Source organism: Seriola dumerili, unplaced genomic scaffold (assembly GCF_002260705.1).
Source record: "Seriola dumerili isolate Sdu_G_001 unplaced genomic scaffold, Sdu_1.0 BDQW01000468.1, whole genome shotgun sequence".
Classification (NCBI taxonomy): domain Eukaryota; kingdom Metazoa; phylum Chordata; class Actinopteri; order Carangiformes; family Carangidae; genus Seriola; species Seriola dumerili.
In genome coordinates, this window is record NW_019174723.1 from 3,093,918 (window position 1) to 3,117,272 (window position 23,355).

Below are 23,355 nucleotides of genomic sequence, written 5' to 3' on the forward strand. Positions count from 1 at the left end.
AAAGTGTCTGTTTTAATTTTCATGGGCTAAATGTGACATCATCAGATGTCTTTTGTTCAACAGTCCAAAGCCCAAAGATATTGAAGTGATTATACTGTAAAACAAGGAAAAGCAGCAGATTCTCTAATTTGAGACGGTGTAACTGTCAAATGTTTGGTATTTTTGAATGATTTACCGTTGCAGCGCCTCTTCACTGACTGTCTTTTGTCTCGACTTTTCTCTTGCTGTGTGAGACTGTGAAGGTAGCACACATCCACATCTGTGAGGAGCAGCACTTAAAACTCTGTTTTTCCTCCTATGTCTGCATATTTCACATCTGCTTCTTATATCAACAGACCAGCGGTACCCCCTGGCACCCACCGGCATTCTCTCCTTTCCATATTACTTGTACCAAATTGGAAGTGGTTTCCAAATAATCAATTTCCATGTCATATTTGGACGCGCTTGCGCCCACATCAGCATTCAGTGGAAGTTCAAATTTGACTTCTTTTTTTTCTATTTTTTTCCTCTCACTTCCTCCTTTTTTGGTCTTGTTCACCGCCCTCCTGTCTATCTCTCCTTCTCCTACCCTGAAGCTATGGTTAGGAAGGCTGGTTGCGTCATAGTCCAGGCAACATTGCCTGAGACAGCAGTCAGTACACTTGACTGTGTTAGAGCGGAGAGAGACCAGCTGCCGGTGAGTGGTGCTTTTCTCATGTAGCCGTATTGATCACCCTGAGATGAATAGTGTTGAGCCTGGATGTGTTTGGTTCTTCAGGTCTAAGAGGATTTAGTGGTGTTTCTCTCCATAAGATGCAGCTTGAGTGTGCTGTTTTTCTCTGTGACGACACTGTGACATTGGCGTGTGTCATTTTGGGTGTCATGTAAATATTTGATTGTGCTGTGGGGGGTTGGGATCAGTTGTGTTTCAGCTTGAGTGGAACTCAAAACAATTAAATAACGTTTAAATCTCATCAGCTTTTACTTTAAAGTTCTTCCAAATGCAATTTATAAAGGAATAGAAAAATAATTTCATGTTGCCAGTTTCAATTTGTGCTTTGATTTAGTTGAAAAAAAACAACTGTATCCAGTTGTCTAATGGGAAAATTAGTTGTGAAAAATGAGGAGGTAATGTTTTTCTTGGGCAAACTACAGTGCATGTTGAAACATACCATTGACTGGAATGCATAGTTTAGTTCACAAAAAAGGAGTTACAGTATTTCCTGTGTGCTTGTTTGTTCTTGAGTTTCTTGCTTTCTGTGGCAAATGCTCAAACCTGCAGAGTCTGTTTGCTGTCAGATGAACCTTCAGGCAGTTTGTGACTTTACCTTTAGATTGTCTGTGTGGTGATCTGCTGTGTGGGGTAGTGGCAGGGATAAGAGATGTGACAAAGGTTATAAGTGGACGTACCATCAGGGCAGACATTCACTGGAGAGTTAATGAATATCTGTAGTCAACACAACAGTGAATTGCATAGTGATTACCAGAATAGGAAATGCAAATTCTGCTATGTTCATGTATAGATTACAGAATGGGCTGGGTCGGACTGGGTTGGGAGTCCCTGGGCCAGAGGTGTTAATAGTTCATGTTTGAAAGTCAAAGACATTAATTAAAAGATACAAAATGACCACAAAGAGATGCAAAATGATAAGGAAAAGAAGCAAAATAACCACAATGAGACCTAAAAAAGACCTACAAAGAAACACAAATTTACCATAAAGACATGCAAAACTACCATAAAGAGACTAAATGAATGCGGACAGTTAAAATGACTACAAAGAGATGAAAATTGGCCAAACCGAAACACAAAGCAACCAAAAACAGATGCAGAACTACCAAATGAGGACACAAAACAAACATAAGGACACACCAAGTGACTATGACAATGCCTCATTTGTACCTGTTTTGTGTGGGGGACCTTTTGCTTGTCTGTGCTCAAGGACCCATTTTCTCATAAACCATCCATAGCCATGTGACAGTGTGAATATGAAACTGATGTCAGTGTGTAGTGATGGGAAACCGGCCAATTTCTCCCAAGTGTCTATAGTGTGAAATCTGGGAAACAAAACCTTCCACAGTATGTGTCACAGTACAGAGGCGGATGACATTATGAAATACTGTGAACAATTACACAGTCTTCAGTCTTATCTGGTGTCCAAACACTATCGAACAAGTAAATGAGTCACACAAAATGATGTGGAGACTTTAAATGTGTCTGATAAATTGGATTTTATATTGTTGGGTATTTCCATCTCATAATAACAGTCCAGTTCATCGCAACTCAGATTTGGGAGTGCAAACATAAACAAATAGTACAGTTATTACCCAAAGTGTTCACTAAACATCCTTCACAGTTTACAGACCATTTTCAGCAGCAGACTCAGTTAGTGACTAAACTGTTTGCTTGTTTGCTTGTTTGCTAACTGACAGTTTGCCCAGAAAGGTAATTGTCCATATAGCTTTAGCAACCGTAACAAGGCAGAGCATGCTGGCTTTCTCTACATGATAAAGTGGTGTGTATGGAGTCATACTCAAGTCTGAAGGGGGGGGGGGGGTCTTTTTTAAAAAAAATTTTTTTACCAAAGCCAAAACACAACAGCAAAGGTGTAAGGAAAGGATAAAACTTCATATGTTATGTAACTAAGTAGCCTTACCACCTACTGTACATCAGTAACTTACCATAACTTCCATAGCCAAGCAGTAACCATTAGAAAAAGCCTTGGTCAGGCCTGGTACATCCCACAGAGAAAAGATGCTACTATGTCTGAGTTTAGCATAACGTTAGCTCACCCTCCAGTAAATTTACCAACCTCTATTATCTATACCTCAATATACCACTATTTGAAAACCTAGGGAATAAAGTATAAATCTGATATCTCTGTTGCCCATCCAAGTATGGTTTTCTATAGTAAGCTTTAAAACAGGGTTTGCATCAAAAATGAGTTTGGTGGAAACATTAAAAGGTTAGCTACAGAAAGAGTTTTTTTTAGCTAGCTCACACACTAGCTAGAGTTAACTAGCTTGCTAGCTACAGCAGATAAAGAATTCTAGCGACAGTTGTTATTTCAGCCAACAAAACAGACAGGCTTGAAATGAGCAGCCTACTTCTTTGTGAAATCAAAGACGCGTTCAAAGATTTTCACTCATTTTGAGGAAATATGCCACCTAGCACAGCATATGTGCTCTGCTAGCATTGAAAGCTTGACAAGCATAGCAACAGTAACTTTAGGGGGGCAGCGAGAGGAAAGTTGTAATAAGTTGAAATTACAGTTGCTCATTGGTTGAATTATGTCTTACAGGGATCACTACATACAGCTGTGTTAATAATTTTATTTTCACTTACAGATGCTTAGAGTGACATCATCCCTCCTCATCCTACATTTGTTGTCTGTTAGTAAATGATCGCCATTCAACAGAATTTACTGCTGCAGGTCATTTTATGAACATACTTAACATGTGTTTGGGTAACACACACACAGAGTCGCACTCACGCTTCTCTCAGGGGAGGATGAAACACAGCAAGTGCCTCTGTTTGAGTAAATCCATATGTGTGCGAGGCGTCAGGACTGTACAGTACCAGAATGAGGGAGAGTCGGTTAATAGGGAACAGACATGCAGACAGGCAGGCAGTGTTGTTGCATAAGGGCCGCAGTAAAAAAGCTAGGCTCTGGCTCTCCTCCTCCGCCTCCTCACCCGGCCAGAGGACAGATGGCGGCAGAAGAAAGCGAGCGGGCGGCAGCGGCTCTCTCCCATGCCACTCCTCAACAGATGCATCGCTTATTTATTGAAAAATAAATCAGACCTGGGCCAGGCCTGCCCAGGCTCCCGCTTTGATCTCCTGCAGCCTTACTGGGCGCTGTTTTCAATCCCACCTGCTGGGCCAAAGCTAATTGCAACTCTGTGTAATGTTTAGGAAAGCAGACCCTCTCCAGCAAACATGGGGAGGCCCTATGGGGTCATGTGCTCTGCTCCCAAGAGGACAATAAAGATAGTCTTAAGAAAAAGGTAGTGAAAAAGTTACATGTAGCAGAGTTTGACCTGTCTCAGTCTCTGTCAGCTCAGCTTGATGAAAAGCATGCACGCTCTGCAGGTATTTATCTCTTCAAACTTCTTCTTTGACAGTCCATTATGCTCAATACAGTAGCTGATATTGTTGTTTTAGTTGCAGTTAAAAAGTAATCGATGTCCCTATAGGACAGCTGCATGCAGGATGGCAAGTGGCTGGAGAGGAAGTTACTACCAACTGACCTCAATGCTGGGAAGTGTGGATGTCGATTTTTGATACTGGAATTTTCTGATATAATATTAATACCATCTGGGGAAACATTAAAGGTTGGAATACATTTAAATGATAACATTTTCTTCTTTCACAGACAGTCAGATAATCTCTAACAGCCTGGCCATCATACAATGATAATAGTAAATCAACAGAATATTATAAAGAGTTTCAATAGCAGTTCATTTTAATTCATCAAATGAAAATGGTATTAGCTTTTTTGATTAAAATATATTGAATAAACAATTGGAAGATGATACCTTGGGATCTTGGAACTTGCAAATGCCATTTGTGCCTCTGACATTTTATAGACTAAATTATTAGTTGAATAATAAAAACAAATCATAGCTTAATCTGTAAGAATAATCATTACATGTATTGCATTCATATAATCAACCTTTTTTTTTATTTGTTGATGTAAATATCCACTGGAACACTGGTAGTCATCCTCAAAATACTGCCACATGATGGATATTGAGGATTTCAATGACATTTGATTTTGTCAGTATAGTAAAAGAATTGCTCTGCTCTAATGTCGACGTTGCACTTTTATTTTTTGCAGAACAAAATCAGTTATCTGAGGAAAATCATTAGATCTGTTTTTTACGGAGATAAACAACAAGTGAAGTTGTTGCAGTGATTACAGTAAAATTAGTTTACGATCAACAAGGAAATATTTTTGCATTAGACATGTTATGGTGTGTTCGTGTAGTCTTTGCAGTCTGTACTGTCTTGTACCGATGTCTGTACGCAGGTCAGTGCATTAGTGTATTTGACTGTGAAAATGAGACAGTGGTTGTCTTTCCTTCACATGTAGACTATGAATCACTGATGATGTGTTTGTGTGTCTGACTTTTGGGTTGTCTTTGATTAGTTTGTGCTGTAGACTGCATGAGTTGGTCTGGCCAAAGTCTTGTCTGAGTATTTGACTGACTTCACTCATACTATTTGAACAAGACTCTGCATGATTCTGCCTCGTCTGGTGCTAACCAATCATTTGCGTGCGTAGGTGTGTTTATTGGGATGCACTCGAGCGCTTTTTTTCTTTTTGTTTGCGTGGAGAACAAGGGAGGAACAACAAGGCTGGGGTGGGTCTTTGAGAGGAAAGAAAAAGAAAAAAAAAAGGTTGACTTGAAGCTACCGTGAGCCGACTCCTGCAGCCCCTCATGACTGATGAGGAGTGGTGTTAATGCTAACATAACTTACTGCTGAGGAGAAGTCCAGTCCAGTTGCCAAATCGGTGATGGCTTGCATGTCAGGACAGGACCTTAACGCAGCCCTTTTCTCTGGGAGTGGAGTGATGGTAAGTATTACAGTTGGCCCGTGTAATTAAACACAGTGTACCTGGATGTCACCGGCAGTCTCAACAAAGACTGAAGTTCAGTGAGACCTTTCAGTGTCGGACAGATAGTTGGCCCAAACAATATGTTTTGTGCTCAACGTAACCAAACAGTATATATCCATTGTTTCCCGTATGAAGCATTAGTTGGGCTGTTGTGTTTTGTGTTGATTCAGGTTGGCTTTGATTTCATGTTTTCTATAGTGTGTGTGATTGTGTGGAGGTTGATGATGGCCTCTTGGAACAATGACAGGGTATTGAGTTTGCTCTATGGGTGTGGGCACCACTATGACAAAAAGTGGTGTGTGTGTGTTATAGTAGAGTAATAAATGTGTGGGAAAACTCCAGTTTTCACAGTATGTCAATAACAGATAAGACATTTTTTAAATTCTTTTGCTGTTTTTTTATTAGATACTGTACATTAACCTCCACCTCCTGAACCTAACCCACACACACACTTACAGCCTGATATATACTCACACTCTGGCAGTAAACATAACACAATAAAGGCTTTATTAAAAGCTCTAGCTGGAGTGTGTTTCCTCCTGGCTCACTCTACCTGTTAATTCTCACTTTTAATTATTTACATCTTGTTGTGCTTGTCATTGGCATTAATTTATCCATCTTTAGGATTGAGTTCTGGCTCCATTTTGAATCCAGATTCTTCAAACTCAGACACTGATATCTTATCAAACCTTTTACCTCCACTCCCTCTTTTTTTATTAGCAAAGAGCAATGTAGAAAACATAAAAAGCTACTTATTTTTAGTCTTCGCCGGCTGTTGCTTCCAGCAGTTAAAATGACAAACGTTAGCAGTGGCAGATGAGATCAGCTGTAGCTAATTAATGTTCAATCCATAATGGCTAGAATGATAGTTTTTGCTGATGTTTTCTCGATAGTGTGCTCTCTGCAAGACTGTCTGTACTCGGCTCAGTCCATGGTTCCCATAGAAAAAGCTCAGTGGATGTGAGCTGCTCTTTAACAGAGGTGGGGCAGTTAACCAGGCAGTGCATCTGCCAAAACAACCACTTAGTCCTCATCCTTAAAGTCTTTTTCTCTTGTAAAAGTAAAAAAGATGTCGTCTGAAAAAAACACTTCCTATAAAGAACAAATCTCCCTCTTTGTGTGACTTGTCTGTGTTTGAGTACGGTGTCTTCTTCACCTTGTTCAAAAACACAAAGGGAAGATTTATACTTTATCTGAAGTGATATTTCCAGACAGTATTTTTGTTTTTTTTACAAGAGAAAAGACTTTAAAGATGAAGACCAAACTGGCTGGTTTGGCAAATGTGTGTCTGGTTAACTGACCCTCCTCTGCCAAAGAGCGGGCACACCCACTTTCCTGAGTTTTTTCTATGGAAACCATTCGGGATTGTCTACCATGCAGTGGATGACATAGTCTCGAATGCTGGGACGCCACTCTGTTACACCACCGACTGTGAGTGAGCGGTGGTGTAACCAATGATCTACGCAACTGTGCCATGTCAGTTTCACAAGAATTGCATGATATCAATATTTCAAGCTTATCACCTTATTAGATCTGCATCTAGACCTCAGGGTTTGAATCAATTAACTAAATTAAGGATATAATTGTTGAAATGCATCACATGCATTTAGTATTTCATGTTTTGTGCTCCTCACCTCATTTTCGGGTTGTAGCTAAAATCACTAAACTTTGGTGTTTCTGGCTTCTCAGCCAGCAAAAGGCAGCTACAGATCCAAACTGAATCTTTGAACATTTGTTATTTATAAATTTAGTTGCATTCAAATGTTGAAAACTGAACCTAATTAGATTAGATAAGAAATAAGAGGTTTGATAAAATGCTATCATGCTACTCCAGCCCTATCAACCCTTTACGCAACAGAGCAGTGAGAGCATATTACCCCTCTGAAGATAAGTTGTGAGAGAAGCTATAGCCTGCAGCTCACATACCCTCTTTCTGCTCCTCCTTTGACCTGATGCAAACACACACGTGCACTCGGTGATACATGCGATTACATAAGCGCTAGGTGTGCTTTGGCAGGACAAGCTGTTCCGGAGGAAGGCTGACTGAGGTCGGAGAGGGAAATGCTGTCAGGTCGCAAGCAGTCAGGAGGTTTTATCCAGTTTAGTTCTGGCTTTTGCAAAACCAGTAAGAGCATTACTGAGCAGATTCTCTTGCTACTCAGATCTCAGAGCGGCAGCCCTGTGATGGATGGGCCTCGTATCGTATTGAGTCAGATCTGTAATCTGGATTTGAATTTATCTGCGGCCTTTCCCTCAATGCGTCATATAATTCCATACACAAAGACCGATCACCCGCAGATTTTCCAGCTCACGAGGACTCGACAAACCTTCCAAACTTATTTAAAACTGTCCTATGGAGCCAAAATTGTGATGGTGGTGAGGAAATTGCAGCCAGATTGAGCTGCCAGGTTGTTGCTCTAAACCCACAAGTTCCATCGTTAATTATAAATCATGTTTAAGACATTTGAATCTTTACTTAATACAACTTCACTGCAGTTTAATGTCTTTAGCATCAGCTGCTGTGTGAAGTACTTTTTCTTGTGATTCTTATAAGATAAATAACACCAAACTCTCAGTGTTTGATCTGTAAAGTGTGTGAGTATACCCTTCATATGTTGCGTGCCAGTGTTTGGAGGATTAAGTGTTAAAGTAATAATCCTGATTCACCTCAGAAGACTCCAGTCATCTTCTTTCAAACAAGAACAGCTTTATTATAGCTGAGTGACTGGTGTGCTGGTCGATGACACAGCTTTGGAACGGGCATGCCTGTGTTTGTAAGTCCATGTATGTATATGTGTGTGGGTGTGGGTGAATTGGCGTGTTTGCAAGATGTGTGGAAACAAGGGTCCATAAGCAGGTGCCACGTGGCATTGGATGTGCTAAGCCGAGACGAGGGCCGCTGTGGGGCTGGTGTGTGTTCTCAGCTGTTTGAGGGGGGGGGGGGGAAGGTGGGGCTTTGTGTGGGGGTGTGTGTGTGCATGCGTGCGTGGTGTGCGTGTGTGTGCATGAAATGTTTCATCTACAGTCCCTCATGCTCCCCCGAACCTCCCCACTAATCCACACGACACACTCACATGACACATGTTGTCTCGCAACACATTCATAAACTCGCAGTATGAGGCACGCATGGCTTCCCGTCAGCTGTCCTCTGCACCATAACCTTCTCTTACGTTCAGCTTCACTTACACGCTGCCTCATATTGTGTTGGGGGGGGGGGCTGGGACTGGGGACTGATCCAGGTTCAGATTCCAGAAAAGGCCAGATAATGAAAGTCAGGTCGTCCTCGTACCCAAGTATCAGTCATCCCTCTCATTGATAGGAATGTTCAGTATTGCAAAAATCTCTGAGGTGTATATCTTCAGGTATCTGTCAGGCTTTTCTAGGTTTTCCTTTTAGGTTTTTTTTTTCCCCCGTTTGGTGCTTTTTGGTCTTTTCTTCATCCTATGATGCACTCGTTTGTCTTGGCTAAAACGTCAGATATTTTCTGTTGCAGCAGGAATGTGAACGCCCTATCCTGATAGTAAGGAGGCCTACCTATCTGGGCTATTGTCTAAATATGGCATCTGATTTGCTCGTATTTGTCTGGCCAGGCTGACTGTCTCCGCACCTCATAGAGAACATACCACCTGTGTGCGATGGGACATTCAACTCTGCTACGTGAAAATGTCTGCGCAGAAGTTGACGTTGACTTCAGAGAAGCATAAGTAGGTGGTGTTGTAACAGATTTCTGTGACTGCCATGAAGCGGTCCCTGTGGGTTGAGGTCAGTGAGTCAGTCAGAGGTGAAACACTCATGTGTACCTGCAACCTGTCGAACGTCATCAACTGCAATGATTGAGAAATATCTTACACTGAATTTTCACACTATCCTCCTTTACAATAGTCACCACTCAGTGAGCACAAGACTGAACAGGATCTCAATTAATAAGAAAAAAGACTGAGTAAGAACTGCCTGTCAGTCTCTTCAGCTATCGTAGCAACGTGGCTCGGGCTTAGGAATGGGGATGTCAGTCATTCAGTTGTTTACTTGATCTGTCCATCCATCCATCCTTCTACCACTTTGGCCAGAATGAAATATCCCGACTTCTGGATGTGTTGCCATGAAATTTGGACATTCATGTCCCACTCAGGATGAATTGTAGTAACTTTGGTGATCCCTTAACTTTCCTGTGTGTGTTTTGTGACCAAATACCTGCAAAACAGGTATTCCCACCTGCCTCAGCTGCTCTTCCTGTTTAGTGCTAATTAGAAAATATTAGCATGCTAACACAAGATAACTAAGATGCTAACTAAGATGGTGCAAACAGTAAGCATTCTGCCTGCTAACCTTCAGCATGTTAGCATTGTCATTGCAATTATATTAGCAGATGATGTTAGCATTTAACTCAAAGCACTGCTGTGCCTAAGTATACAGCTTCACAGAGCTGCTAGCATGGCTTAGTTTTGCTAACAGAGTGATTATATAAGTTCCTTTAACCTGCAATAACACTTTTTTGGCCGCTTCAGACAAGAGAGAGAGAAGCTGCAAACCATAACATTGTCAAGTATTTAACGTTTAAAGTTGACATAGTGGGCTTGTTAGCTGAATGTTGCCAACATTAGCATCAATTTGAAGCCGTGTTTGTGTTCACCTGAGATAATGTAAGTCCGATATTGACTCTCCTTTTAGCTAGCTCTTTAGCTGCTAAATTCTCCATTGTGTCTGTCTGCTGTTTGGTTATGAGTAGATTGTGTGTGTTTTTTGTTCTTGTTTTTGCTGCTGAAACGGGCTGGAAAACTAAAACAGTGAGCAGAAAGATGCTAAATTGCTCTGTAGAGCTGAGGGGAACTACAGAGTGTTAATTCTCTGTGTTCATGTGATCCATTGTTATTATAAAAGTATTGATTCATAGCAGCTTTAAATGATAATTCTGGTTTATTTAGAGCTTGAATCTTGTTGTTGTAGATTTAGCCATTATTCCTATCAGTATTAATATAACACCAGACTGGTCTGACTGCTCATATTTCTTCTATTGTGTCACATTTTATTGCAGTGGTGTTACCATGTTCCCAGATCCCAGCAATTACTTTACTAAGTACAATGTTATCATAACCGATAGAAATGATATCCAAAACTATGAAAATAAGGCCCAAGTTGTAATAAACTGGAATTATCCTTTAACCCCACTGTGCTTATTGGAGGAAAGCATGTCATATACACTACAGTAAACAAGGCCATCCTCTTATTTTGTTTAGCCTCAGAGCTCACTGACTGACTCCTCTTGTCTCCGTCTCTTTCTATTTAAAACCTCTCTCTGGTTGGGGCTCTGCCTGGGTATAGTGACCCTGGGTTTGTGAGAGGAAGGGAGGAGTCGGCGCTGGTGGTGGCAGAGGACAGAGAAGAAAGGGAGAGAGAGGAAAAAAGAAGAGAAGACCCTGGCTGGCGGAGCTCAGAGCGGGCTGTTTAATCTCTGCAGGACTGTCAGATGGCTTTGACAGAGCACAGGCACCAATTAGGGTGCAAGATTAGGGGGGCTTTGTACTTCTGAAAAGCTTCTGGATGGACTTTTTTTTTCTTCCTTCCTGCCTTGGGTTTATATCTTTACTGGGACTCCTCACCCTCCTTTAACCTTATCCCTCCCTCCCTTCCTCCCCCCTTCTGTCCTCCACCAGCCCTGCGACCTCCTTAAAATCTGCGATTATACCTGGCTAGACATTGAGAGGAGTGGATTAATAAAGCAGGCAGCTCGTCAGTGTGGCTTGACAGGGGCACACTGCAGAGCGAGTTTAGCAGGCCAACGAGGTGGCGAGTTGGATGTTTATTGGGGTCGTGGGTGTCTGCTGGCATGGATATGGAGTCGATTTCCAGAGACTCCTGCTCCAATCTGCAGAAAATGACGGTAGAGTACCAGGGGTGGGGAGAAAAGGGGTAATTTGTGTTAAATTCTGAGTCACTTGACTGCACTTTAACTGTGTTATGTGTAGGTAGAGCCATGTGGTAATGAATATTTGTGTATTACAACAATATAATGAATTAAAGAGGGCCTATGTGACGGCGTTGTGTCTGCAGGGCTGCTCAGTCTTCTTGCATATCTATAGTTGTTGTGTTTACATGGAAGCTTGACTCCCTAGCTTGCGCTCAAACCCTGGTTGTTCTCATACACACATATTTACACACACATGCACAGACACACAGCTCCTCCTAAGTACATGGAAACAATTACAGGAAGAACATTAGCAGGACCTCCATTGTATCTCCCCATACATCCCCTCTTCCTGAGCTGGGTGTGTGTGATGGGGGGGGGGGGGGGACGGGGGGGGGGGGGGGGGGTGTCGGATCTGTCTGGCCAGAGAGATCCTTAATCCTGTATCCTTCTGCTGCCTGTCGCCTTGGCTCCAGTAGCTTTTGGAGCTCTGAGGCCTGGAAGTCTCCCAGTTGCTGACCTGTGGTCAGTTTCATTGTCACCTCTTGGGAGGCGATTTTGGATTATGTAACGGTAAGCTGTTCCCAGATCAGCACACAAGGTGAAAAACTGACTCTAAGTCAATTAGTTTTCATCCCACAGAGGGGGACAGATGGTGGGAAGGTGGGAGTCACCAAACCTCAGGAATGCCCATGGCAGCCTCTGTGGTCATTTAATTGTGGCAGAAACAATAGTGAGGCAGGGAGCTGTTTATTCTAAATGTGTGTGACTGTTTTACCCTTTTCACTTTGGCCCCGTCTTTAAAAATGCTTTCGTATTTAATGTAGGGACCTTGTGTACTTGAGAGTTATGTTGATCTGACTTTCTCTTGTCCTCTCTCCCCCTTTGTGTTTTGTTTCTGTGTCTAGGTTTGCCACCACCCAGACTGCCAAGACCTGAATAGCAAAAGCCCCCTTCACCTGTGTGAGTCATGTGACTCACGCTACCATTCAGAGAACACAGACAACATGCACTTTGACCGGCACCCCCGATTTGACTTACAACCTCAAGGTAGACTTTCATGATTTCTGTATTTGGTATTCCTCCTCTGACAGTGATGTCATACCCATTGCCTCATTACAGGATTTCACTGTGTAAATATCAAGGACATTGAGTTTCTATTGTGTCTAAATAAGGCAAACACTTTCATCTCACATGTTTGACTTGGAAATTCAAAGTTTGACTTTTGTGATTTGTGTGATCATTCAGTTTATGTATGAAAACACTGTCATTGTGACTGTTATTAAAGGGTTGGTTTATCTCACTTACCTTTAGTGCTAATTTAGCCATATAATCTGATTTAATTGCTATTTTGTTATACTTAATTTATTTAGTTTGACAATATGTTCATGTTAGCTGATTACTTGTTTGGTACTTGTTTGAGTTTTTTGTTTGATTTTTGTTTGTTTTTTTGCTCTGACCAATGAGCAGCAAGTGGCATTGAAGCTGTGGTAGCTTGCAACAACCTGTACAGCTGTGACAATCTCATCCACACTTACCCTCATTTTTGTGACTATTTTTCTGTTATCGTCACAGCTGTAGCTGCAGGAAGATGACATTATATTTTTTAATCCTGCCTGCAAAGCTTGAATTGGTTGACTGTTTTCTCCGACTGGCAGAAACAGCTGTCAAATGTGCACAGTACCAGATCTATTCGAGTCACTGCACTCAATCGTGCAAGTCGGGAGCCAGGCTAGTGCTAACCAGCCATGCAGTGTTCTATACTCTTTGCCCAGGCTTTGAGATATCCATCACTGAGATTTTTGCCTTCACTCCAGCACATTGGAGGTAAATTGAGTTTAGTTTGTCAAACTGACAGCACAAAAACAATTCAACAGCAACGTGTTTCTCCACAAACAGTGTCTTTTTTTGTTCTGGATAATCTACAGACCTCGCTGTGAACATTTTTTTATTGGAAATACTTTCTACCGACAAAATAGTCTGTTTGAAAACTTTCCAGAGCAGGGATTTCAAAAGTCAGACACATGCTACAATATAAACTCTGTTCATCTTAATCTACAGTTTTAGCTACATTTCTGCTTATTAGCACGGCATTAAACGTATGCCGAATTATCTATTAGCAGTTCCTGCTTGCAATGTATCCATGGATGAACAGGCAACAATCACTGGATTTCACTGATACTGAAGAAAACCTAAAAATGTCGAGTTTTAGAGTGACAAGGAATGTCTTTTCTATGATTTCTAAATAGATTTATAGACCTACATTCATGATAGACATCGGAGATAATGATAATCATAAAACTCTGATCCAGACTAACAAGGACACTGTTTCTGGAAAGAGATGATACTGTTGAATATTTTGAATGTAATGTGAACACCACAAACAAACTCCCCACCCCTCTGTTCCAGAAATCTCAAATATACCAAAACCTGGACAAACTAAAGCCAGGCTATCTTTCTGTATGGCCGGCTATGGCTGGAGAAAATTTGAGTGAACCATCCCCCTTTTTAAAGCTTGATATTAAAGGTTGCCTTGGATGTGATGTAACAGAAGGAATGACTGTTGTGTTTTCTTAACCTTTAGCCTCCATCCTGGCTCGGAACGTGTCCACGCGCTCCTGTCCCCCACGCACCAGCCCCCCCTCCGACCTGGAGGAAGAGGATGAGGGGAGCAATGACCGTGGGTCAGTAAACCTCCATTATATCATTGCTAGCGTTCATGTATTCCTGCTGCCTGTCAGGAGAGATCTTGTCCTCTCACACTGGAGGATAATTTACAGCCATGAAATGTGCGTCTGCAGATTTTAATTATTTCTCTTTAAGCCTCGATGGTCACATTAAACAGTTTCTCATATGCTGTGTTCTTTTGAAGAGCTGGTGTATGATAATATGTGTACAACTGTTTTGCAGGGAGCGTAAAACAGGGGGTCTGAAGTTGGTGAAAAAGAAGCCACGGAGACGACACACTGATGTAAGTAATCACACAGACATGTGGGCTGCAGTGTGCAACATAAAAAAAAGTCCCCCACATGAAACCACACTCTCATTTCTGTTCCTTGAAAGACTTTACAAGATTTCTGGCAGGGGGGGAGTCGGTGTATTTGTCACCTGTTGTGTGACTCAAGAGTTATTTGTAGAAGCATTGTTTTTCACAAATGGTGTATGAGACAAGCCGAGGGTTATGTGTGGTTATGAAAGCAGCCACCATTATTCTCTGCAACGATGATATAACGCAATGGTATCTCCCAGGCTGCTCTTTGTCTGAAGCAGCCAGTGTAGTGAGAAGGAGCCCCCCTGTGGATCCGCTGAGAGCACACATACAGCACGAGCCCAGGGGCCCGGCCCGCAGAGCTGCAGCCCCACCTGTGTAAACTAACAGTGTGTCTGTTCCCCCTGCAGGACCCCAGTAAGGAGTGCTTCAGCCTCAAGTTTGATCTCAATGTGGACATAAACACAGAAATTGTACCTGCAATGAAAAAGAAGACGCTGAGGTGAGAGGAGAGGGAGATTGGCCGCATAAACTCTATCGCAAGAGATTGATGAGAACCAAAAGTAACAGCTTCTTTTATTTTCTTTGTGATGTGTTACTAGAGAGGTTCTAGGCCCAGTGTTTGAGAGGAACGGCATTGAGCTGTCCCGGGTCGACTTGTTCCTGGATCAGTCCAACACACCTCTGTCCCTCAACTTTGAGGCTTACCGTTTTGGAGGACACTACCTCAAAGTCAAAGGTAAAAATAAGAAAAAAAGCCTCATCCACACGGCACAGACTCAACCGCACTTTGCAGTAATGCTTTATCCTCTGACTGAGTCATTGGGATACATCTATCAAGGATTTGCAACCCTTTCTAGGTGTTAAACAGGCAATGTTTTTTGTCTTTATTTACTGCAGGTAAAATAAAAGAAAACTTTGCGTTTGGGCTCATGCAATATTTATTTCAATGTGTTTGGAGGAACAAAATATGGAAGGATCTAGAATGGAAATTCATATAAACAGCCTGTGATTTATCACTGCAGACTGAGCACTGCGGCAGACGAAATGGTGTCTAAAGTCTAACGTCAGGGAAAAGCTGGTATAAAATTTGTAGTACAATTTGATTGGACACACACTGAGGCAGAAAATCCAGCCAGATAGAAAGCGTTAAAGGTCAGATATAATAAACACTTGGAACAAGATTCATTACAAAATACTTCACTCAAGACAAAAAAGCAGCAATGTGACACTTATCATAATTTTTCTCCTGCATGAATATGAATTTCTCCTGACCTGTAATGACTTACAGCAGGTCAACTCCAGTGAAATGTGATTGAAGTAGCCAATACTTATTAAGTAGGTCTGTATGGAAGACCAGAAATTACATAATTATAAATAAATAAATAAATGTAGAAATACATAAATGAATAAATGTAAAAATACAGAAATAACCCTTTTCATCAGCAAAATATTTTTATTTTTCATTTATTTCTGCATTTATTCATTTTTATTTATGCTTATTTAATTTTTCTTCTTCATAGGCCTGTTATATATTATTTTACTTTCATTGTTTATTGCAATAATTTCGTTCATTTCAATGTTGTTCTCCCTCATGGATTTTCATTTGCTCTTTCAAAAAAATCTTTTTTTGTTTGAGCTGAGGATATTTAACCGTTTCCTTCCTATCACAGAATAAATACACAATTACACTTTATTTTACAGGCCGTTGCTTCCCAGACATGTGCAACATGTGTTAAAACAGCCCAGCATCAGGTTTTGTTCAGCTGCATTTTATGCAAATCAGATGAACTGCGACTATACTAAGTAGACCCTCATGGATATTTGCCGCAATCTTATTAAATGTCCCCCACTGTCTTTCTCTGTTAAATCCCTTGTTGTGTTTTATTCTGCCAAAAGAAAAAAGTCAGGCATGAAATTTCAAATTGGTGAAGAGGAAACAACTAAATGTAAAAAAATGTTTAAGTCATAAATCCAAAATTGACAGATAATAGAAGTTATGTGCCAAACAGGTTTTTGTCTTGTAAATAACTAACAACACTACTTGTAGCAGATTGGTCATGTTGGCATTTCTTCCTTATATGTATTTCTTTTTTAATGATCTTTCATTTGTTGGACATTAGTGAAAGGGCCATGGGCAAATAATAGAACAATAGCCCAATAAAATCAGCCACAGATTGTTGATAGAAAGTGAGTTGCCTTTCAGTCTTGTACTTAGCAGTCATGGTGTATTTTAGACATCTCACCATTCTTAACGGCAGCCTTTATCAATGACTGAGCAGGACAAATGAAGGACACACCCTTGTTTGAAAAGTAGCGGACTGTACATAAACGTGATCAGAACTACGTGAAAATGTGTTACTGATTTGTTCAATCTTGTGACAAAAGTGTTGAATCAAAGAAACACATTAATAGTGGGAAAACATGATAACACTTCTAGCTTTTTTTTTTTCTTATTGGAAAGTGGGAAGGGTGCCTCTTCTCTGCGGTTACACTTGTTTGTGCATCAAAGGCCCATTTAAGCATGTCTTAAAAGAGATCCAATGCCATGACTAATTGATATTCTTTTGAAATTGTTGCACCTCTCGACCACAGTCTGGAGTTACATACAGTCTGAGCCACAGAGGTCGAGGGCAAACAATTCACAGCTGTTCAGTCATGTGACGTCTGAGAATCTATTTTGTTCTGCTCTGTTTTGTTCTATAAGCTAAACACTTTCTATCAAATCTCTGTTATTTCTCCCAAGCTTTAACATATATTTATTCAGCTATCATCACTTTTTTTATATTTACAATGGATTAAAAGGCTAGTTGTATGTGAAAGGGGTTGCTCATGGTGATGAACTCATCTTTGTTCTTTTTTGGGGGGGGGGGCGGTTTGTCCAACATTTTTAATATTTTTTAGTGAAAAGGCTCTAAAAGATTACTTGAAAAACATTGATTCTGGCCAGCCACACAACTTCAAATTAATAATAACATTGCTCCATATATGTTTGATGTGTAAATAGACAACTGTTTGCAAACAGACAACCATCAACTTCAACTTCAAAAGGTGATAACATGTCATAGTTTACAGCTTGTTTTTGCTGCCCCCAAGTGGCCAATAAAATCAGCCAATGCAGGTATGACTTAAAAATACATTTTTTGTTGGTATTATCCTTCCTACCATCTTTGCAAAAGCCTGTTGAAGTATTTGAGTTCATGAAAAAAACAGAAAGTCTAAAACTTTGGGTGTGGTGCTGAATTCAACATGACTCAAAACTGAAAAAAACTTTTCGGGACATTTTAACCACAGTGGCTTCCTCTGTAAAAAATAAATAAATACTGCTCCTGTGCAAGTTTTCAGTTTCAAAGGATTCCCAACTCAACCTCTCTTTTTTTCTTTTTTTTTCCATTTTAGCAAGGCCAGGTGATGAGCTGAAGGTGGAGCAGGGCGTGAAGGACTTGAGGTCACTCAGCCTGCCCAACATGAAGCCCTCTGGAGGTCAGAGCCCCTACATCCTCACCCCGGGCAGCGAGAGGGTGGAGCATGGGTCTCTGGGACGCAGAGAAAGCGTAGATCTGCTGGTGAGTTAACATCTGGCTGAACAGGATAGCAGTGTGGTCATATTTCATGTGACACTTATACGAAACTGTCTCTCAGACTCATCAAACTAAAATACACCACCCCTATAAACCACACAGTGCACACAGACACACCCTGTGAGTCTTACTGTTTTGCCACACCCTTCACTATTTTTCCATAACTTCATCTCCTCTTCCTCCAGTCCCATGATGCCTTGGGCTAGTGTAGTATCTCATGGTAATCCCATCATGACCTCATATCTGCCATTACCTTTATCTGTCCAGCTCAAACCTGGGAATGTATTCCTGGATTTCCGCCCCAGCCTACCACCAGCTGCGTTGTGTGTTTTTGCGCGCGCACTCATGTATGTACATGCCAGGCTGCTCGGTGCTCCTGACTGAGCCTTTCGATCTCATATGATGATGAGTTCACTCGGGAACACTCTGTGTTCACTCCAGCGCTTCCTGCAGCTACAGGAAGTGGCTGTTTTGTTACTGGTGAGAGGTGCTGAGAGGCTGACGGAGGCCTGCAGGATCCCGATCCACTCGGCAGCCAAACATGGAGCTGGGGCAGACAGTCATGAGGTTCATGCAGTGGCAAATAAAAACTGTAAAACTTGTGTTTGAGCTAGAAGACACATGCTTTAGCACCAGGGCTGCAACTAAGGATTATATTTATCGTCAGTTAATCTGTGGATTGTTTTTTAATTATTAATCGATTAATTTAGTCTGTTGGGTTTGTGTGTTTCAGCAGCAAGAAAGGGTTGACATCTGCTGCTTGTGATCATCTTGTGGCTACATTTTAGCAAATAACTGACCAGTTTCATAATATAAAGTGTGAAGGACTGACAAAGCTGGAAGAAAATGAGACTTTCTTTAACGGCAGTCCGATAAACATGAACCTCTAATTACATAGTAGTGCTAAATTAAAACAGCTCTCTGCCCACGCAGCACCGGGATCAGCTGCCCATTTTACTGTTATTATAGTCATGGAGACTGCTCAGTGTGTTGGTACTTTATTTTATGATAACTGCATTCAAATTTTCGCTTAGCCCTGCCCCCCCTTAGTAACTGTCGCTACATGTGTTCAATTTTTCATTCTCTTGTAACACATATTCAGCATCCAAGCTAGTCAGTTGCTTGTTTTCTGCAACCAACAGCATAAAACCCAAAGATTTACACAGATGTGAAACTAAGAAAAGAAAATTCTCTCATTTGAGAAACTGGAACCAGCAAATGTTTTGTATATTTGCTTCATAAATTATATAATTAATTGTTTAAGATATGAGACTTGTTGTCAAAATGCCTTTTGACAGTACAGGTTTGTGGGCTCACTGGCTTTCTCTTGCACTACAATGGTAACACAATTCAGCACTTGAATATTTTATAAACAATGTTATTTAAAAATGACAAACTAAAAACAAAAAACTTCCTCTACATAATGGTGTTGTCAATAAAGAAGAGATGAACAAAGTGGTTGCGTGCCAACATCCCCTCCATTATGAGCGTTGATTTTTGTGCATCACAATAATATTTACATCAACAGTCACTGGTGTGTATCGAAGCCAGATGTTTCACGGTTGCTCAAACCTGAATCACCATGATGGAATAGCACAAGTGGATGCATGTACAGATTGGGAAAACAGAGGCTATCAAACCGCTTAACCTAAAGCATTAGTGCAAATTTTTTTGCGTCTAATTGATGAACTGCGAGCACTGTAGTTTTCGTTGTGTCACTGTGGACCTTCTAGTGTTTATTCTCATTTTCAGCCCTTTTACAAGTTTCAAATTGGCTGTTAAACACCCTCCAGGCAAGTCTAGACCAACTTAGGTGAGTTTCATTATGTAATACGCACACACATTGTAAACAGACTATTCTCATTGTCATCGTTGCTTTGGGCAAAGAAACAGGTAGAGGCTCGGTGAAAGCGTTTTACTGCCATCTGTGGCGGTAAGTCACTAAGGTTAGTCATCAAGCGGAGACATAAACACTGTAGGTTGCTGAGGAAAACAGAGTCATGGTCCTGCAGTATCTGACCTCCTGTTGCTGTTTGGCATTGTTGTATTTTATTTTGTTTGTCGCATCATTTGACTGTGAGTGTGGAAAGATGATGTCAGTGATAAGAACTCCCGTACAGTCCTCAGGGGGGCAATAATGTGTCGCCTCTGATACTCTGAGGAAAGCTGGTGAGATCTGACAGGACACAGTGAAGCATCTACACTGTTACAATATGCAGTGTAGCTGTATGACATGAGAAAATCCATTACTCATCAGTGGAAGAGGCATTCAGATCCTTGAATAAAACGTGTAACAGCACAGTGTAAAAACACACACCCACAAGTAAAACATCCTGCAATGTCCTCATCTGGTTCTGCTCCAGGTTTCTGCCTCTTAAAAAGAAGTTTTTCCTTTTCACTGTCGCCAAGTGCTTTCTCGCAGTGGGAATAGGTCTCTGTAAAGAGTATGGTCTAGACCTGCTCTATTTGAAAAGTGTCTTGACATATTTTCTTTTGTGATTTGGTGCTATATAAATAAAAAACTAACTTGACTTGACATCAGAATATTACTGGAGTAAAAGTACAAAAGTATTACTTCAAGTCAAGTCCATTTTATTTATGTAGCCCAAAATCACAAATTTGCCTCAGTGTGTTTTATAATGTGATCAAGATACGACACCCTCTGTGCTCAGACCCTCCAATTATCACCAAACATAAAAATATAAAACCCTTATATAATAAATATAAATATAATAGACATACCTAGAAAGTACAAGTAGTCATTAGACAGAAAATGGTCCTCCTGGATCAGGGCAGTCTTATATCATAATACTGTATATAATAGTATTATTAGTGATGAAATAATGTGAAATGTGATTAATGTTGCATTTGCTTTTAATTCATTTATATTCTGTTTGGTTGTTTAATCTATAATACAGCATCATTTCTGATAAGCTTATGTTTTGTATGGGAAATCTACATCTGCAAAATAACTAGTAAGTTAGAGGAAGGAACTCTGATTGAGGAACTGCTGATTTAATACATCACAGTGTCTTTACAGGTTTTGTGGAGTATTACTGCATATGTGAAAGAAAAGTTGTATAAAGCCCTTTGTGGCTCCAGAGGGCGCTGTGTGAAGTCTGAGAGAATGACTCAAGTGATCTGGAGAGTCTGGAGGTGTGGAGCTGGAAAGAGGTCTCTGCTTGTGGCCAGATGCTACGCCCGAATCTCTGAACTGAGGGCAGTGGAGTTGCATTGTGGGTAATGTAGGCGCCAGTTTTTGAAGAAGAAGAATGTGTGGAATCAAGACAACGTCTGGTGCTGCTGCATTGATTTCGATCCTTTTTTTACAGTTCATTATTATGACAGTATTAAAGGAGTGCAATGCTAAATCACTATCGCTCATTGACGTCTACTGATACTTTAATCTTTAACAGACTCCACAGCAGAAACCCTGCGCTCCGTTTTTGGGTGCCGGCCCATATTTTATGAAAGCTGTTTGGAGCACAAAAGCTCTGCTTGGACATGTGGGCACTGAGTGCGCTCTTTGAGTTTCTATGGCAGCAGCTTTGGCACTCACCGTTAAATGCATGCGTGGCTTGTTTTTATGGAATCAAGTGCTTTGCTCCAAAAAAGTTTTGATATTTGCCCAGTGACCGGACTCATGGCCTGGCATCACAGTGGCTTGTGCCAAACTTCAGAGGAAAAGCAGCCAAGCTCTGCTCCTTTATGTATAAAGTTACTCTTTTGTTTGATTGGGGTATTTCAAGTTTATTGTTGCGTGCATGTTACAATTTATAGTCTCTGGCAGCGTTGTGATAGGCTGCAGTGAGCTTTGATGATCTGGATTGATTATTTTACGACAGGGGAGCCTCAGCCAAGATCTCTGATTGGTCGAAAACGCATTCCAGGCCTGACGATAGTTCCCATAAAGCACCGCTTCCCGTCTGTGCCTCGCACTTATTGCACCATCCACAAATAATATGCATCCTTTTACACCGTTACAGTATCAGCAGTGTATCTCCTTTAATACACACTGACCTGAAAAGAACTTCAACTTTTAACCTGCATGACTTGGCATGTGATTGAAAAAAACACATTTATGACTTTGAAGAAAAATTTAAAAACCTGTTCTTAGGCTCACTGCATCTGTCCTGGAATCATGCTAATTTCACATAACTTGACTAAACTAAAACAGAAACCTGAAAGTTAGTGTCACATGCACACTCAGACTTCCCTTTCCGTATACACTGTCATAGCTGAGACTAATTTTACCTGCTCGGGAAGTTGGAGGTCATTAATACCCAAGGTTAGGGCTCAGGATGCTCAGGTTAAAGCGAAAACAAAACTTTTCTACATTTTGGGGGGGGGCGCACAAAAATATTTATATACCTGTGGCTTAATCACAGTGACTTATGGGGAAACACAGGGTTCAAGCACTCGCTTGTCTTTCCTTTTCCTGAGAACAGAAACTGAGAGTAGCTTTTACAGTCCTTACCGTGATAAAGATTACTCATCCGTCTTGGACCTTGTGATTTTCAGTAAGCACTTTGAGTACAGTGATCCTCGCTCCCTGTCAGTCAGCCCTCTTTATATAACACACGTCCATCAGTTGCCATAGCATAGTGAATACAACAGTTGTGTGGCGGGCCAGAGCTGCCGTTGTGTCACGCTCCACTGACTGTATCTGAGTCAAGTTAAATACATAAAACCTGTGTAAAACGACAAACGTCTGTTAATTTACAGTAAGATTATTCGATCCAGAGATTGGAAATCATAGCGACTAGAGTCACATTACAGTTTGCATTGGATAGTTTTAGCTTTCCCACAGAGTTAATGTCAGCTAATGGATCCTCCACATGTGTAACAGTGCTCGGGATTCCCATAATGCACTCTCTCAAAGACCTAATATACTCAGAACAAGTGCTATACTTGTGCAAGTGAGTAAAACTTTCCTGTACTTAAAGCTGGTTCCTTCTGGTCAGATCCCTAAACTTCTCTGACCAGAGAGTTCATATCTACTCATCTTTAAATCAGGATTTTCTCCAGATTTGCCATTTTTATCCTGGAAAATGTATTGTACTACTTTGTGTGTCGGCAACGTTCAACATCTGAGACATCTGGCCTGTCTTTTTAAAATAAAACATCTTATCTTACGTCTTATTGTCGTATCATTACTGAAACTCTGGTATCATATCCACACTAATGTTGAAACAGATCTTAGGATTCTTCTTTTCTTTGATTTAAATAAACACAAAGTGAATTTCTTTGGGTTTTGAATTGTTGGTCAGTCAAAACTGCCCT

General features: G+C 40.9%; 1 protein-coding gene across 3 annotated transcripts in view; it reads left to right on the plus strand.

Moving 5' to 3' along the window:
- Positions 1 to 621: 621 nt before the first annotated feature.
- plekhg5 (pleckstrin homology and RhoGEF domain containing G5) overlaps positions 622 to 23,355 on the plus strand; it is a 40,658-nt gene continuing 17,924 nt past the window's right edge. For 2 of the 3 annotated variants that reach the window (XM_022763163.1, XM_022763164.1), the window contains exons 1-7: positions 5,495 to 5,558; positions 12,411 to 12,552; positions 14,087 to 14,186; positions 14,413 to 14,473; positions 14,902 to 14,993; positions 15,094 to 15,230; positions 17,891 to 18,057. In XM_022763163.1, the coding sequence (XP_022618884.1) occupies positions 5,499 to 5,558; positions 12,411 to 12,552; positions 14,087 to 14,186; positions 14,413 to 14,473; positions 14,902 to 14,993; positions 15,094 to 15,230; positions 17,891 to 18,057 (759 nt within the window). In that variant the 5' untranslated portion in view covers positions 5,495 to 5,498. Of the gene's footprint in view, positions 677 to 5,494; positions 5,559 to 12,410; positions 12,553 to 14,086; positions 14,187 to 14,412; positions 14,474 to 14,901; positions 14,994 to 15,093; positions 15,231 to 17,890; positions 18,058 to 23,355 lie in introns of those variants that run through there. The other variant, XM_022763165.1, reaches the window with a different exon arrangement.